Source organism: Spea bombifrons, chromosome 1 (assembly GCF_027358695.1).
Source record: "Spea bombifrons isolate aSpeBom1 chromosome 1, aSpeBom1.2.pri, whole genome shotgun sequence".
NCBI lineage: Eukaryota > Metazoa > Chordata > Amphibia > Anura > Pelobatidae > Spea > Spea bombifrons.
In genome coordinates this window covers 35,595,345-35,613,170 of record NC_071087.1, presented here as the reverse complement: position 1 = coordinate 35,613,170, position 17,826 = coordinate 35,595,345, and the positions used below count along the sequence as shown (strand labels likewise).

General features: G+C 38.4%; 1 protein-coding gene across 1 annotated transcript in view; it reads right to left on the bottom strand.

Moving 5' to 3' along the window:
* LRBA (LPS responsive beige-like anchor protein) overlaps positions 1–17,826 on the bottom strand; it is a 237,704-nt gene that overhangs the window by 210,840 nt on the left and 9,038 nt on the right. Inside the window, exons 2-17 of the mRNA XM_053460618.1 lie at positions 12,603–12,834; positions 11,905–12,005; positions 8,700–8,795; positions 8,139–8,260; positions 7,264–7,390; positions 5,761–5,880; positions 5,139–5,285; positions 4,516–4,713; positions 3,308–3,441; positions 2,681–2,789; positions 2,250–2,402; positions 1,855–2,023; positions 1,062–1,141; positions 905–967; positions 498–595; positions 143–235 (exon numbers count right to left, since the gene is read on the bottom strand). Coding sequence (XP_053316593.1) covers positions 143–235; positions 498–595; positions 905–967; positions 1,062–1,141; positions 1,855–2,023; positions 2,250–2,402; positions 2,681–2,789; positions 3,308–3,441; positions 4,516–4,713; positions 5,139–5,285; positions 5,761–5,880; positions 7,264–7,390; positions 8,139–8,260; positions 8,700–8,795; positions 11,905–12,005; positions 12,603–12,834 — 2,042 coding nt within the window. The remainder of the gene's footprint in view (positions 1–142; positions 236–497; positions 596–904; positions 968–1,061; positions 1,142–1,854; positions 2,024–2,249; positions 2,403–2,680; positions 2,790–3,307; positions 3,442–4,515; positions 4,714–5,138; positions 5,286–5,760; positions 5,881–7,263; positions 7,391–8,138; positions 8,261–8,699; positions 8,796–11,904; positions 12,006–12,602; positions 12,835–17,826) is intronic.

Genomic DNA, 17,826 nt, shown 5'->3' with positions numbered 1-17,826 from the left:
CTAAAAGCAGGAAGGTCAATTAGCCAACACGTGGCCATGCTCACAAAACTAGTCATATCACCTTAGAATTTTTTCAGTGGAGCTAGAAGTTATTTAAACCTTGAAATTTTTATTTTATAATAAAAATAGATCAAGTACAAACTTTGGTGACAGGTGCTTCAGAAAGTATCCCAACACTTTCAAGGCCTGAACTCTTATTCCTTCACTCTTTGATGCCAGCAGTTTGTAAACAACCCTGTTAAAATTATAGGAAAAAAACACAAGAGATGTAAAAAGGCTAATATACAAAGAAACAGGCATAACAAAGCAGGACAAACAAACGTCTACAACGTTACGTTCGCAACAAAAAGGGATGCAAGAACGAAATGTAAGCAGCGAGCAGACATGTTTAATAATGCAAAACTAGACGGCGCAAGTAAAAATGTTGGAAGTCCACTGCAAGCAACCTTTTTAAATAAGAAATATCAATGAAAAATACAAAAAGAGAAAGGTTATACCGCAATCCGTTCTTTTGATCGAATGCTGGGATCATGGAGCTTGGGTGCTCCGCCATCAGCGCAACAAGCAGTTGAAGAACATCCATCAGGTTGTCATCCTACATGGAAACGAACAGAAGATACAATTATCAGTGCCACGGACCAGAAAATAACACCCTCCGGCACATACACATGCCTGACTTAGCAACTGGATGTTATTAATAAAAGGACAAGTAGCTGAAGGCCAGATACCATTACAAAAGGTTTTACAAAACAAAATAGAAATAAAAAGAACAAAAACCAACTGTGCAGAGAAACTGCCCCCATCACATTCAGCCACATTTTTGTTTTTTCAATGTAAAAGCTTGTTAGTAGTGACATCTTGTGGCAAGAGTATAAGACTGCTTCCCTTAAAAGTGGCATCTTACCTCATGCATGGTCAACAGATAGTTTAAAACTGCCTGCAACTCATCCTCCTTGACGCCATAATCCTGAAAGATATTGCATATATTATTCAATATGTTGATCCATTTTAAAGCAGTCCTTATGGGACTAAAATAAAATGGCCAACACTTGGTTTCTTACCTTCATCACTAACTGTTTGATAAATATCAACAGGAAGGCTCTGAGAGATAGGATTTCCCTCTGATTGGGTCGTGGACCATCTTAGGATGCAAGAAACAAATAAAAATTAATAGAGAAATGGAAAAAATAAAGGCTTGTACCTATATAAAATCAGATTTTTTCCTGTAAGCACGAAAACGTATGTTCATTTTATTAAAAACCCACACCAAGATGATACAAAAGAAAAAGAAGATCTCTAAACAGTTACTCATCCCACAGGATATGAAACTAGTCATAATGGCTGATGCAATACGTTTCCTCTAAAATTAACAAAATTGTCACCCTGTCTTTGAGAGAAGCATACAGACTATGGACTTATCAGCCGACAACCTGCATGGGGGACATCTACTTTCCCTGCACCTCCATAATCCTGTGACATTTGCTACATCATTGTTTGTATGTATTATTACATATTGAGCGATAACACATTTACTTCGCACGTTGTACAGTATAATGTAGGGGAGTGTGAAACATGTTGTCACATAAGTAGTGTAGTCTACACATCTTTCGATTGGGGTGCAATAAAGTATGAATACATTAGTGATGGAGGTCCCTGCCCCAAGAAACTAATAGATTGTGAGACCTCAAGAGCAGGACCCTCTTCTCCCTCTATACCAGTATAAGTCGTGTGTTCATAATTTAAATGCTGTACATTTTGTATTCTCTCTTTCTCCAGCATTGCTACAGAATGCACTGGTGGTCTAGTAACTGAAAACTATGAAAAGCATACGAATACCACTGTAGAGAAACATACCCAAGCCCTTTGGGGCTATTCCACTGCGATCCTGAGGATTAACGATCCAGTAATAGTATTTCAAGGTATGCATCACCAGGAGAACCGTGCCAACCCTGCGCACTGCATTGTAAATGTTTACTGTGCTGATGAAATCTGTAGACATGTATGTGTACAAAGCCAGCTGGACCTTAAGCAAGCAGAGATAGGTGTAAAAACAGCAAATAAATAGAGTATTTGACACAAAAGACCAATTGCAAAATAAATGTGGCTTCTTCTCAGACACAAAATAAAGAGTAAGATGACAAAGGTGGTGACATTTAATCTAATCAGCAGGTTCAAAGTAGAGGCATTAGTCTGAAACATTAACTGCATGGCAGTTTCTATTCTTGATCAGAATGTGAATATTTATGTACCTTGGACGGCGTGTGAATCCATATTGCTGGGTTCAGTAAAATGTGGTCACACAGCTGTTTGAGTAAGGGCACACCATTGTGCAGGCTACTTAGGTATTTCGCAAATGCCAAACTCAGCTCCAGTACAACTTTAGTCACGTGAGTTTTGGAAGACTGAAAAGATACAATAATCAGCTTCAAAACTTATGAAGGGGGGGTAAGTACAAATATTATATCAAGCACACCACTGATCTATTCAAAGGCGAACGGCAAAGTGAATACCGGCATTGAGAAACCTGCGCTTTAAGTAAATTGATTATATACCGGTAAATCAGAGGCAATAAGCACCGCTTTGAGCATCGCAGATATAAAGTGGATACTTATCTTGGAAATTGGAAAATAAACAAGGAAGTCCTGAAAACCACTTAGAATGGTTAAGCACCCGTTCTTACCTTCTCAAGACTATACCCTATTACAAGAAAGCCCTTTGAAGAAAGCATCTGTTCTTGCATAGCAAGAGAGTTTTTAAGCAACTCCAAAATGAAGGTCAAAAGGGTGGAACTAAGTAGAAAAAAAAAAAAAGAAAAAAAAAAAGGGTTATCGTGTGGACAGTAAATACTATTCATTTCACAAAACATACGATACTCCTTGACCTAAGCTAAGGCGATTGTAACTGTCTGTGAAGAGACGGGAACCAAACCACATACAGAAAAACAGCTAGAGGAGGATGTTAATGCGAATATATCAGATTTGCTATAATATCTGCTATTTTACTATAGTCTAACTGATCAGAGAACGTGGGACACTACTGCTCTCCTCAAAAAACAAAACTTATGGAGTAGGAAAAATTCCTACAAGTCTTGTGACTTGGTGGCAGACATAACGCTAACAAAGCATTGTATGCATTGACACTATGTAATTAAACAGCCTACGTTACAAAAAAAATTCTAAAGAACATGAACGTGTTAAACTAGGATTTTCTAAGTTTTTGTAAAATAAATAGCTTACTAAATAACAAAAATATTCTTAAATAAATCAACCACAGAGTACCCTTTGGGGAATGGTACAAGGTCGCTTACCAGATGGAAGTGTCTACATTATCAGACCCGTATTGCTTATAGTCCAACTGTGCAAAGAGAGGGAACAGAACCTGCACTCCGCCAATGGAATGCATTGCACTCTGAATAGAGTGTGTTAAGACTGCCTTCACATCCTGTAAAAAACAACAATACAAGCTATAAGCACTAAGAGAAAAAAATACTATTTAAAAAAAATGAGGGCAGTGGGGGTAGGGGATGGTTAGAGGCGTTAAAATCCCAGATCTACTTCACCTGTCCGGCATTCAATGTCTTACAAGGTGGCCATGTGCGAGCCGTGATAGAGCTCTGTACTAGGTTAGGTAATATAACTTGCCATCTTACAGGGTTTCTTTTTTTTGCCTTCTTTTGGATCAAAAGCAGGTAGAAGGATTGAACTGGATGGACCGGTCATGTTTGTAGAAAAGCTGAAGCTTTTAGGATTTTGAAAAGCTCTGCTTCTACTCACTTTTTGTCTCAACCAGACTATGAATGCTTAAAGGAACACTCCAGTATTACGTTGTATGTCTAATGCACTGCATGCATGGTTTAGTTGTTGGAATTAGAAAACATGACGTTAAGCGCATACTCAATTGCCACTACTTAAAAGCAGGGAGCACTTGTCATACACTTTAGTCAAATTCTAGTCAAGGGAGCGGAGATCCCACTGAAAGACGGGATGCATGTTTTATCTAAACCACTGATTTTTTGCTAGCATACATACATTAGACCTCTGCCACCGATGGTCTTAAGTGTGAGTGCTACTTAACATGTGCAGGAAGCATACACGTCGCTTACACAGAGGCAGATAATTGAGGAGTCCAATGATTCCAGCCAACTATCTGTCCCCACGTAACCCTTTTCCATTTAATATCTTACTGGGAATGTACAATTATTTAAGGGGACTGTAAATTAAAAGGAACATGAGCCCAACTTTTCATGGTGTTTGATAGGTTTTCCAGGAATATTGTTAGAACCTAATGGCTTTACCACCTAACGGCTTTACTTAAGGACACTGTAGTATTAGCCAACATGAAAATTGCTGGGTTTTATCCTATTTTAGAATGTATTTAATTAAAAATGGATTTTTATACAATAACCTGACTTTTGTTCACTTAAAACATTCCAGCTAGGGCTGGCTGATATGCAAGTTGGCCAAAAATCCAGATGTGAACTATTCTTGATATTTGCCATTCATCATAAAGGCCTACCTGTAGCATAAGGGCATGTGGAGAATGAACAAAGATAGATGGATTGTCTTTGGGAGAGGACTCCAGGCAGAGCTGTGCATCTGTAGCTTTTGGGTTGTACATAAATGAAATAGAATTAGACAGTTTGCCATCGTACAGCAACACCTTGTGGTGCTCGGCAAGAAATCTGTCGCTCTCTGCCTTGAATTTAAACGTTCCCTGAAATAAAATGAAAAACAGGGTTATTTTCCATCAGAAACAATCTCTTGGAGTCATGCATTTACTATAACGTGCCTACCAATTCCCCAAAGGGTACTGTCAAAATAAAAAACATGAAGTTCATTTGAAGATTACAGTCACACGGCAGGACACAAATTGCTTTATGTGAAATTTTCACAGGGGAGATAGAGAAGAAAATCATCAGGCTTTGCCTGCCTCTAAAATTACCATTAAATTCAAGGTGCCAACAAGTTCTACAGCTCTGTACATGAAAAGCTATAGCATAGCGGATTCAACACCTTCCATGTGTTTAATATATCAGTAAAGCACAAAAAGAAAATTAAAATGAATATACCCACATTGGCGTTATTTAGAGGTAGAATAACAGTAACCCAGGGATTTTAAATGAAATGTTAGAACCACACCTTGTATCCCGGACCTAACTGGTAGACGGCAAAAATCTGAGCAGCGTTGAGTGCTTCGCTGAAAAGATACACCGCCGTCATCTGCCCGCAAAACACTCTGTTGGCATCCGCCGTCTCCGAGGAGCCAAGGAAACACTTGTCAAAAGTCTAGAGAACATGAACACAATGTCAAAATTATAGGAAAAGCAGCCAATCTAGCACAATCCTTGTGTAAATATAGGACAATACAGCAATTATACTACCATCCTGTACACAAAGGCACACTCAGAATGGCCAAGAAGGTCAGTTCTGTTCGCAGAGACAAAAGCAGCAGACACACAGCAAAGGGGACAGAACTTCACAGACTTTCATTATTCATTGGTCACGGGACCAAATTAATTTATACAAATTGTGGGTTTTGTTGCACACACACACGACCTGAAGTTTTAGAAGAGGCTGCTATTCCGTTGTTGCCATAATGGACTTTCCTATCCTTACACAAGAAATTAAGTATAATGTGAGCATTAAAGGGATCAAAGCATCATAAATCAACACAAATACAAGCTTGTGATTACAAAAAAGCTATTGATCCAATATAAACGGATTTCTCCGGATTGAAATGTTTTAAGGAAAGGTAGCTTACGTCACTCGTGTTAACAAGCCATGTGATCTCTCCATAGGATGCCAGTTCACCATTTACGTAACATCTCAGTTCACTGTTCTTCCATCGATTGTAGATGTGCACTATCGTTACCATATACCACTGATGGAAAACAAAAAAGGATAAAAAAATAAATAAATGGCTCCTAATCGCCAGATTATGATTCTCTAAGGAGCCGCAACTGTTGGTAAAGGCATTTAGATTTAAAAGCAACCCCAATGTGGTAGGCACATACCAAGTAACAAAACCACCCAATCACCCAGTAGATTATGATCACCAAGGTGATTAAATGATCTACAGGGCAACGGGCCCAATTTGGTTGGGAATAGGCCTGCAAAAATCATGAAACTTTCCAAGGTCCCTTCCACCCCAAGACGAGCCATTACAAAAAAGGTACCCAACCAGCTTTTGCAAGTTAAGGGCAATTGTTGCTGTCTGGGCTTTAACTAAAGTGCCCATAGCTTGTCGTTGGCCAATCATTGTAATTGTTTGGTTGAAGTCTTTTTTTAAACTGAAGGACAAAAAGCGGTTTCAGCATTTTGCTGTTTTTGGCCAACAATAGTTTGCCCCCGTCTCTTTTGCAGATTCTAACCTTAAAAAAAGAAGATCCTATAGAAAGAAAGAAAAAAAAATCCTTCCACAATGAAGAAAACTTTGTCATACCTCAATAGACCACCTTTGGTCTATTCTGCCAAAACTAGAACTTTTTGAAAGAGAACACAATTTTTGATAACTTAATTTTAATTGGAATTAGTATTAAAAAGAAATGCCATGAGCCCCCTTTAAAATCCTGCTGCAAATATCGAGGATTGGCATAAGGTGCAAATATATCCAGGTTCCCTTTTATGCAGTCTCTGTTGGCAGTCACGGCCAGGTGGAACCCCAGAAAAGCGCCAACATGTTTCATTATTTAAGAGTGCAAAATAATAAAAAAACAAAGCTTATCCTTAACGAGCCATGCAACCCAAGACAGCAGATTTTTTAATAGAATGAGGTTAATAAATTCACCCCTTAATCTTAAGGTTATACTTAACGATGGGACTCTTTTACTAACTGCAGTTCAAAGCAGCAAGAATTTTTTTCTGAACTATTGTTCAACAATATCCATATACACTGTTAAGAGTGAAATTCTGGCAGTCCCTGCATTCATTTAAAATGTAAATTAATGCTGGATAATTACCAGTAGACATCCAAAACCTCCCATGTACAATGTCCATTCATACATAATATGAAGAAAATTTTTAAAAACCTAGCCAACACAAAAAAATTAAAAAAAATAGGAAAGATAAAAAAGTATCAACTGCTAATGAACCTGTTTATTACATTAATTCCACTTAATTGCCAATTTAAAGCCCCATGTACTTACACTAGAGTAAAGCATCACATTACTGGAGCATATAACAATAGCGCAATTTGCAGAAGAGTTGCCGAGCATTTGATTACAATAAAATTAGCCGTAAAACCCATCATGCATGTATTACTCACCTTCTGTGGCTTGAAATCATACTTCACGCAGTGCTGGAAGCCTTTTCCCTTGGACTTTATTGATGTGACAATTAAGCAGCCGCCAACAAAATGAGCCGAATAACCCAGACCTTTGTTTGTCCTGAAGCTATGAAAGCAAAGTAACAGAATTATTAAAGGATCAGAAAACTATGTAGCAAGAAACCGGCGATTAAACTCTTTCAACCTGACAGATACCAAGGACGTTTCTTTAATATTCAACGCTTTCTATGATCTCGTATTTTACAGACTCCCTGCAGAAAATGGTTACATTGTTAATTTCGAAAAAAAAAAAACAAAAAAAAAAAACTGACAAACAAGTAAATATATCCTCAATACACAGAATATATAAAAAGACGCCTGGACAAAATCAGTCTCACTGAACTTCTCTCCTAGTTTCCTCTACGGAATAGAGGGAGCACTCACACATTTCTTGTACACAATCAGTAGAACTGCCATTCTAGTCAATGGAAGGTGAGCTCGCATTGAAATCACAGGGGGGGGCAGCAGCCAATCACAGGCATGCTATCTACGCACACCTGTGTTTTGCTTGCACATGTGATTGGCTGCTGCTACTCCTGCAGATTCTAGTGTGAGCTCTGCATGCTGCTATGCAGTCCCATCAGACCCACCACTGTTGCCCTTTACCATATCGCTCACAACACTGCCGCTGGTTACACACATTGGCTTTGTTTACAATATGCAGAGAGAGGGAGAAAGTTTCCCCTTTACGAATTAGACCCACAACCTTTTGGGAGGAGAACCCCTTCGCCAGGGGCAAGACAGCACAGATTTAAGCGAGGAAATGTATCCAAAACCCTGGATACAAATATGCTAGTCACTGGCATTGCACTTACCAATATAAATAAGGTTTAGCCTTGTCCACATTCATGTTATTTATCGGGTCCATTCTTAGCCAGGTGTGAAAAGTAAAACCGTTCTGATATGGCCATTTTGCTATTGGAGGTAAGGCTATGGCCTGCAAATACAGAGAAAACCAATTTCAGCACCCTACTGCCCTTATCGGAGACGTGTAACCTCCAGGATCGCCTTCCGATGTTTTTCCTCTACCCTTTCATCCAAAATCATCATTAACACCTCTAAAGCTTTGACAAGCATATTGAGAAGCACAATACATATCACTACAATGGGATCCACGATTACTTTACTACAGAACTAATGTATAGAGATAACGGAAGTTTTTAAAACTTTTCAATTGCATTGGCAACAATGAACACTTTTACAATACTAACATTAAACATTATGGATCAAAACTCTGCATACTCAAAGAAGCGGTACTTTCACAATCAAAACTTAACTTTCAAATAAGATTACCTATAAAATATAAAAAAGCTATTTTATTTATAGATGTGGCTATAATGCTAGTTGTGATATATGCCAGCTGAATTATTACTCACTGCAGCACTCTTCCCTGGAAAGTTGAAGAAGGCCTCAGGCCCGTACTTATGCGGCATGTGCTTTAACACGGACAATAACTTTCCTGCGTGTGGAGGCTGTAGAAATCAAGAACACATTTAAGCTTCAATAGGAGTCATTTGAATTGCTACCGTCCGTTAAGTTTACAACATGCAACCTTTGCATAATGATCAGTTTTATATACCAATTGTACAGCACTATGGAATTTGATGGCGCTATATAAAACAAATAATGCCACATGAGATGGCAGCCAGTGTGTTTGATAAAAAGGCTCAAATTAAGATTAGAGTTCGTTTACAGGGAACAAGCAGATTATTCAAAAATTGATTAGTGCTACTACAATAGGGGGAAGAGTCACAATTATACAGTTTGACAATAACATTAAAAACAATCCTACTATAGAGGCATGGATATTTAAATAACCCGAGTAACCCCAATCCTCTGAGTACTTTAATATGTATTATTCCAAAACCAAAAAAAAAAACCAAAAAAAAAAAAAAACACATGACACGGTAGTCACGGTAGTATAGAAAATGTTCTTTGTTTCTTCATGATCTAAAATTTCTTAAGCAGCCAATATACCAATAGGAGCATGTCCTGTTACCTACTGACATCCTATGGATGTCTACGTTACTTCACTGAATTCATATGCGATGAACCTCCACTATATCTAACGCAGATCTATCTATGCCTAATCTACATGAACATATTTTCTATATTACATTCAAACCTCTGACCTTCACATTTCAGTCAATGGTCTCTTGTTCTAATATGTAACCTCCCTTCAAATATTTCTTCCCTGTACACTTAGTTCAATACTTTTTATATTGCATTCCCTGAAAGCACAGGTACCAATTTGTATACTTTTAATATTAAAGTCACTATTCGTTTTTCACTTCCATCTCTCTAATAGCACTGCAGTATCTGCTGGTACCATAAATAAAATGTAATAATGCGTATTCATAGAGCTATACATTTACCATGTGTAGCTATATGTCATGGAGATATACATTTACAGTGTGTGTAGATATCTGTAGCGCGGTTATGTTTGTACCATAATGCAGGGGTGTACCTAGAGTATTTGGCACCTGGGGCGGATCCTGTATGTGGCAACCCCCCCCCCAAACACTTTAACACTGCATAGCTTCTATCGTTATATACTGGCGTAGACATTTAAGGTGGTACAGCATTACTGTTATCATTATATACCGAGGCAGACATTGACGGTGGTACAGCATAACACCTACCACTATATACTGAGGCAGACATTGACAGTGGTACAGCATTACACCTATCACTATATACTGAGGCAGACATTGATGGTGGTACAGCGTAATCCCCATCACTATACATTGAGCCAGACATTGATAATAGTACAACATACATAACTCCTATCACTATATACTAAGCCAAACATTGAGGTGGTGTAGGCCTACCACTTCATTGTCTGGCTTAGGGATGCACTGAAACTGGACTGGAACCAAAATATGACCCCCCACCATAAAAAACAAATCTCACTTTTATTTAAAGTAACACAGCAAAATAGGACAAAAAAAAATTCAACTAATTATATATATATATATATATATATATATATATATATATATATATATATATATATATATATGCAGTGGGAGCACGACGCCTCGGTCTTCCTGCTCTGCCACTGCTTCCTGCTCTGCCACTGCGCTGCTTCACTGCTGAGCGCCGAAATATGACGTCATATTTCGGCGCTCAGCATGAGATGCCGGCACCGCGACGGAGTTAGAAGCCTCGAAGGAGACTGAGGGGCGCCGAGCGGTTGCTAGGCGCCCCTCTGTCTCCTCCGCATAAAAAAAAAATAAAAAAATGATGAGGCTGCCGGGGATCCGGGCAATCAGGGACATGTGGTCACCCCTAGCCCGTGGCACCCCCCCGCCCCACGGTAGATACGCTACTGCCATGATGCTTTTTGTCTACGTCTCGCCCACGAGTCTCCTACACACTAATAATAAACCTATGAGCAAAGGATTTGTTAAATCAGGAAGAATTCATCACCAATCTCCTAAACAACCAGGTCACTGTTTTCTTGATGAGGCAATGTCACTAAATTGTCACAACTTTCTACCACAGTAACCTCAAAAAACTGCAACTAAAGGATGCATTTTGGGATAATATCTTGAGTGGCACATTATGTTACACTGCAACGTGCCAAGAAAAATATTTTTATAAACCCTCCTAACACTAATTTCTACAGAATACATTATTAATATCCTTTAGGTCACAGACTGTCTTTTTTCCCTGAGGAAATACACAGCTAAGGTAACCCTAACAATAACATTTAAAGATCTGATTAAAACCAACAAGAAATAAAAGCAGAATTTTCACAGATTTTGCCAATGAATAACATTGTATCTACCGATATCCTACGCACGCAAATTCAATTAATAATTAAACATTATTTGCATCTAACATGCTCTTACAACAGCAACAATATGGAAAGATTGTAGGATTGTATTTGTGTACACACACACACACACACACACACACACACACACACAGCACTCCAGTCGCGTTGTTGTCCATTCCTTAGGGACAAAAGCCGGGAAGATCCTCAATCAAATCTATGCAAACGTTCCCTTGAGAGGAGCATGAAAACATCTGCTCTTCCTTATAATATACGTCCACAGGGGAGATCATTGTATGTCACACCTCCGTCTTTCCCAGCATGGTAACAAGAAATTCACAGCACACAAAAAAAACACCACAAGGCCAGCTCTAAAAATGCTTCATATCACAGCAGTTAAAAGTAAATACAAGTTAGCTTCATGCAGACATACACAATACTGTTTTGATGACAAAGAACATGTTAAGAAAATTATGTAAAATGATGTTGTCCAAATATCTTTCATACACCACCTGTAAGAAAGAGGAAAAGCTGGGCCCTGCCCTTGCAAGCTTGCAATCCATTTGGTGGGGTAGGGAGATTGAGACAGAAGGTACTACTTGGGCAAGAATGATTTGACTGCACCAAGAATGTATATTAAATTAAAACCTAGAGAAAGTATCTATGAGATCTAACTTTTACTCTATGAATATGATGGACCACTACAAAGTATTAACACATATAGACCCTCTGACATGGAATAAATTCAGTGTAGATATACAATGGAAAGCAAAAAAAAGTTAAACATTGAAATTTTTTACCCATTGTCCCTTTTCTCCTTGAAGTTTGCTGAAAAACAGCTTCAGTTCTCGGACAGTGATACAGTAGCTGGCCAAAACACCCAACATGTCCACCAGGAGATCTACAACGAATAAGACACGGTAATTAAAGATTTCTTGCCAGACTTGGGTTAGTAACATAAGGTAAATATTGCTACAAAGAAGACTTCCCTCAATCAAGATCACACATTTACATGTATTAAAAATGTTTCTTTTAAAGTAATGGCTAAAAAAAAAATTAAACCAATCTTGCTTGGTAGTGGAGAACATCTGACACATGGGTAAACTTGACCTGACGCTCAGACAATCCATGACAGGAATGTGTGGATTGTACAGAAATTAAATCAAACGGGAAATCTTTTATTATATATATATATATATATATATATATATATTCATATGAGGCATATCATATTACAATATATATCACACACAGCCTGGAGGCTACCCAACATTAGTGAGTCAGTAGAGTATATCTTTATGTAAGTAGCCACGAGTAGGTGCCGGAAGCACACAAGCTTTTAGCACATATAGGGTTACGAAGGGGATTGTTCCTTTAATTCACAGGCAGTGCTGGCAACTTGTTTCATAGGTCTGCCAATTGTGTCAACTATTATTCTAACCAAAACGTCCTGCAACAGAACTTTAACCCAGAATTTCTATATGAGAGCTATACTTGCCTGCAATCATGCTGTCAACTTTGTCAATTCTCTTCAACACTAGCTCGACCAGACCCACTTCTGTGCACACTAACAAATTGCGGATGCTTTTCTTCAGGATAGCAGTGAAGATGCTCCATATTTCCGCTTGGCAGGTGACATCACATTTGTCCAGCAGTTCTATCATGCAGATTATGCTCTCTGCCTCTTGAATGATGAAATTCATCTCTAGATCAAATTGCCCACCTACAAGCTGTCAAATAAAGAAGGATTTTAGTGAGTATATATAATGAGTTCATTTAGACCCATGGTTTGCCCCCTTGTTTTTTGGCTTATTAAGGGACAGTCTACTGTATATTAAAGCACATATACAATACGCATTCTCTACTAAAGAAGAAGAAACCCTGTAAAAAAAGTGTGACATAATCCCACTTGTGACTTGAAATGAAAACAGGTTTCATTCAAGCTTGGCACCTTCACAAGGAAACAAGTATCGAGCATCAATGATTGTGTGCACTCCCCCCCCCCCACAAAAAAAAAAATAACACACACACACACACGAGAATAAATCTCTGATGCAGTGCATTTGCTTCACAAATATGCCCTGAATAAAGTGGATCTAAAACAATATCTGCTTATGAGACACAAATATATATATATATATATATATATATATCTATATATATCTATATATATCTATATATATCTATATATTAGTAGCAAGATGAGAATACATTTGGGATGTCCCCTGAAAGCACAGACCTCTGGATGTTCAGACTCCAAGGACATATCAGACCCCAAAGACAGCTTAGAGAAGGGCCCAAAGCTGCTCTCACTTAAATGGTTTCTCTCCATAGTTTATCGCCACTTTGGTGCAGATCCAGGATTTATTTTTCATTCATCTGACAGTTTGTTTTTATTTCATACAAACAAAAGCTGACAGTTACCCAGAGATCTCTATGTGACTGCAAGAATGGAGATTTACTTAAGGGGGGATATGAAACATTGTGTATGAACGTACACACAACATTAAGGTGAAAGTAGTTTTAATCCTATCTTTAAACAATAAGCGAGGAGCATGGAAGGGTATGCAAAGGGGTGTCATGTTAACACTCACCGACAAAGACCTGGATGGAAAAAAAGAATTCCAGAGAACACAGCAGCACAGGACTGGCCAAATTGAAATTAATTTAGCACCCTTATGAAACTTATGTTGGACGATTGTACACGGCCCGTTACAGACTTACAGCCATATGGTTTTGAACACATGGGGTTTATTCACTATAGAGAAAGTTGGCAGGATGATTGTGGTTTCACCTCATCAGCTTAAGCCAACAATGCAAAGGTCCAACATCCATGAGCTTCTGCTTTTTTACAATGTATTTGTAAAACTTGGCCTGATTTAAAGACCACCTTATATTTCTATATTTTTAGGCTTTTTGTAAACCCTACCTAAATCCAACAAACTAATCCCCATCACACTAATGACACAACATACATTAAAAACTTGCACTTAATGTTGATTTTCAGAGAGCACAAAATACGTAGAACAAAATGTCCACATTTATGAAGGTCGAATCTAGTTAGCAAAATTCTTTTGCTTCTTTGACTTTCTAGAAATGATCAATAAACGGGGGAAAACCAAAAACAGTGAGGCAGCTGAACTTTCAGTTTGCCACGGCTGAGGATTAGGGATGGTCGCTTCTAGTAGACACTCTGTAGTTTGCTGCCATAGAGACATGCAGGAAAAAACGGGAAGCAAGCATAGGAAGAGCACCTGTGAAAAGGCACGTAAAAGGTTATTCCTGCCTATGGGGGATTAGCCAAGATGTCTACCAAAACCTGCTGCTGAGCACACTTAAGTAAAAGGCTCAGAATCCCCCCAGGAGAGCACTTGGCACATGTCTGAACACGCATACAGCCACCACTTAATACAACGGATTACAAAGAAGACCATAGCCAACAAACTTCCAGAATCTAAGATCATTTACGTTTTTAAATACCCATGGTAAACAAGGCAGCATTTCGACAAAATACTACTGTGCGCCTCAGAGATTTGTTAAACTAAAGTATTAAAGGCGTCACAGGTATTCAGATGGGAAAATGCTGTCACGTTACTGAAAAGGCTTTTGAGTTTCACTATTCCTGTTGCACAAATTTGTTTGGCACATTTAGGTCTGAAAGTCTATGGATTATCGGTCTTCGTATTAAAAACAAACAAGACATAATACGAAGCAGTTCCCGAATTTTAATTGCAGGTAGAAGAACGCTCAGCTTTGTCATTCCAGCTATATAGGCTGTAGCATAGACTACTTGGCACCCATAAACTATTCATCAGACGCAGGTCAAATCAAAAGCTGTGATCTACCACAAATCCATCTGTCATAAACATGCCAAAACGCACCAAAAATAGAATACAGCTGCAGGCGGCAGCACAGACACATCTCAACTGGCAGCATGCTCGGTATATTTAGTTTTACAATTTGGCAAGAGTATACACCACAAGCACCAGCGGTTAATTTGGAGGGGTGCTACAACTGTTCTCTTTGACAGTGTACAAAAGAAAACTTTTTAATTTATCTTCAACTTTTTTTTCAAATGTGTCAAGATCCTGGTCTGTAGCGTATCCCAAATTCTGCATTTTAATGTTCTGTACATTACCCAGGTAATATTATGTAAACCCCACAATACATATTTCTAAGAACGCCCTCACGTTTATTGCCCACCATGGGAGCAGCCAGCTTATTTTACAGATACCAGGATCAGCATGATTATTTGTCATATTTCACACCCTTAGAGACAGACTTTTTTGCAATTTATATACCGTATTATATAATGAACCCACACAACCACACATACGTAGAAGTGGAGAGTTTCTTTTATTTATAAGTCTGCTGACTTGCATGGCAAAACTACACAAAACATGCACAAAAGGGACTGGACATAGTGACACGACAGCAAACGCCTACCTGCTCCCAAACCCATAGTATAAAAGCACAAACACTACTATTCCCAAGGCCCTCAGTCAGAATATATAAATAAAAATATGGACCCTCAGTAAGAACACCTACAAAAGACAGATCCTTACAGAACCAGAGAAAAGAGAACTTGGGGGAGGGAGGGGGTATGTATGTCTATGTGTAAGAGTTTGTGAGCATGAATGTCTATGTATAAAAGCATGCGTTAACATTAATCTCTATGTGAAAGCGTTTGCATGTACGAGCATGAACGCGTGTGTTATGAGAGGAGTTATGAAGGAGTATGATTAAGCATGTGTAAGTGTGTTTACATGTGTGTGTAGCAAGGGGCAAAGAAGGCAGATAAGCCATTTGGGGGTTAGGACAACACTGAAACTGCTTGAGGGCAAATATCAATAACAAAAGTTATGGTGGGATAAAAAATTAAGGGGATAGCAGAAGCATCATAAAGCACTAATCTACATCCGGACAAGCCAGAAGGCCCCCCCCCCACCTCCATCAGAAATCTTGTGGTGTTGCCACAACCACAAGGGGTTCTGGGTAGGTGCATGCAAATAAGGTAAACAATTAGGGCAAATATGGCACTTAAAAGCTATTTGGTGGCAAAAAGGTACACCTGTGGGGCATGTTGCTTGGTAAAGTTAGGGGGCCCAAGGCAATTTTCGCACACACACGTCATGCAATTTTAATCAAACAAATGTACAACAGAAATAACTCAAGTGCATTAATGTATCCAAGCAACCAGCTTCATGGTTTAAAGTTATCTAATATGCATTTTGGGCTTAAAATAGAAAATACTGTGCAAATATACAATATCCCAATGAGCTAATAAATCAAAAGCTGATCTTTTTGAAATGTCTCCAGTAGGCACAAAAAAAAAGACATGCTCTATAACATCAAGCAAAATATTAGAAAGCCAGTGATTTATGGATGTGACAATTTTTCAAAAATCTGAAATCAGTCATTATATGACACAAACCAGAAGTGTTCCATTTGCTGATTTGCAATCCCCAACATTTATACCACAGATCGCGCTACAATCAGTCACGCATTTCCCTTCCACTGGTTTCAGAAAATGTTCATTAACTAGAACACCATCACTCAATGTGAATTGGCTGACTTGCCATTGGTTCACCAAAATTAAATGTACTTATGAAAGCTCAATAGCTTAATATCAACTCAAATGTAAGCCTTACTAAACACCCACAAAAAACCCCCAGATGTTTGTAAAGAAATAACCACGCTGGTTGAAACGTCAGGAACAAAAAAATTTAATCATTTGGGATTTAATGTGGGCATATCACTCGCCCCCCCCCACTCTGACAGCCAATCACATGATCAGTAAATTGTTTGTAGAGGTTGATAATGTAATGGTAACCATGCAGACAATGTGTGATATTATTCACTAAAGAGTGAGTGGCAAAATGCATTAACTACCCATTATAAGCCACCCCTAGTTAGCCTTTCTTGTAACAGAAACTATGATAATATGTAATATGATAATGTGGTGTATTCATTAAACTGGTTTGCAGGAGAGATGAATATATCAGCTCCTAATATCATGAAGACCCAACTCCTACCTAGATTTCAGTAAGACATTCAACACTGTCCCCATAGAAGACTTATGAATCAATTGCAGTCTTTGGGCTTGGATGTAAAAAAGGTTGAATGGATAAGGTAATGGTTGAGTGATACAAGGCAGAAGGTTGTAGTCAATGATGTATATTCAGAGGAAGGACTAGTTACTGGTCAGGTACCTCAAGGATCAGTATTTGGAACCATACCCATACTTTTTCATATTTTTATGAGTTATATTACAGAAGGTCTTAATGGTGTATGTTTTTTTTTGTTTGTTTGTTTTTTAACAGAAGATACAAAAGGTCTCCAACAGCATAGACATTCTGGGTGGAACAACATGACAAATGACAGCTCCAGTAACCAGGCAGTATAGAGGACCAACATTGACTTTCCTGCAGGATCAAGACACAAGGTTTGGCCCTTCATGATTTACAATGTCAGGGAGGGGAAATCTTAACAAGCTCTGAAAGGCCAAAGATGGCTAAATGCTGTGTACATCTCAGCCAATCAATGGAGACCATAATAAGCTCTTCCTGCTAATTAGTCTGTAGCTTGTAGGATCAAGTTGAGATCTAATCACAAATTATGGAAAAGTCATTCTGGGAAAGAAAGGAAAACATACGACTGTACTTTCGGCAAACCTCACTCATAATGAATAAGTTACACTCTATAGAGGTAAAAGGTGAGAT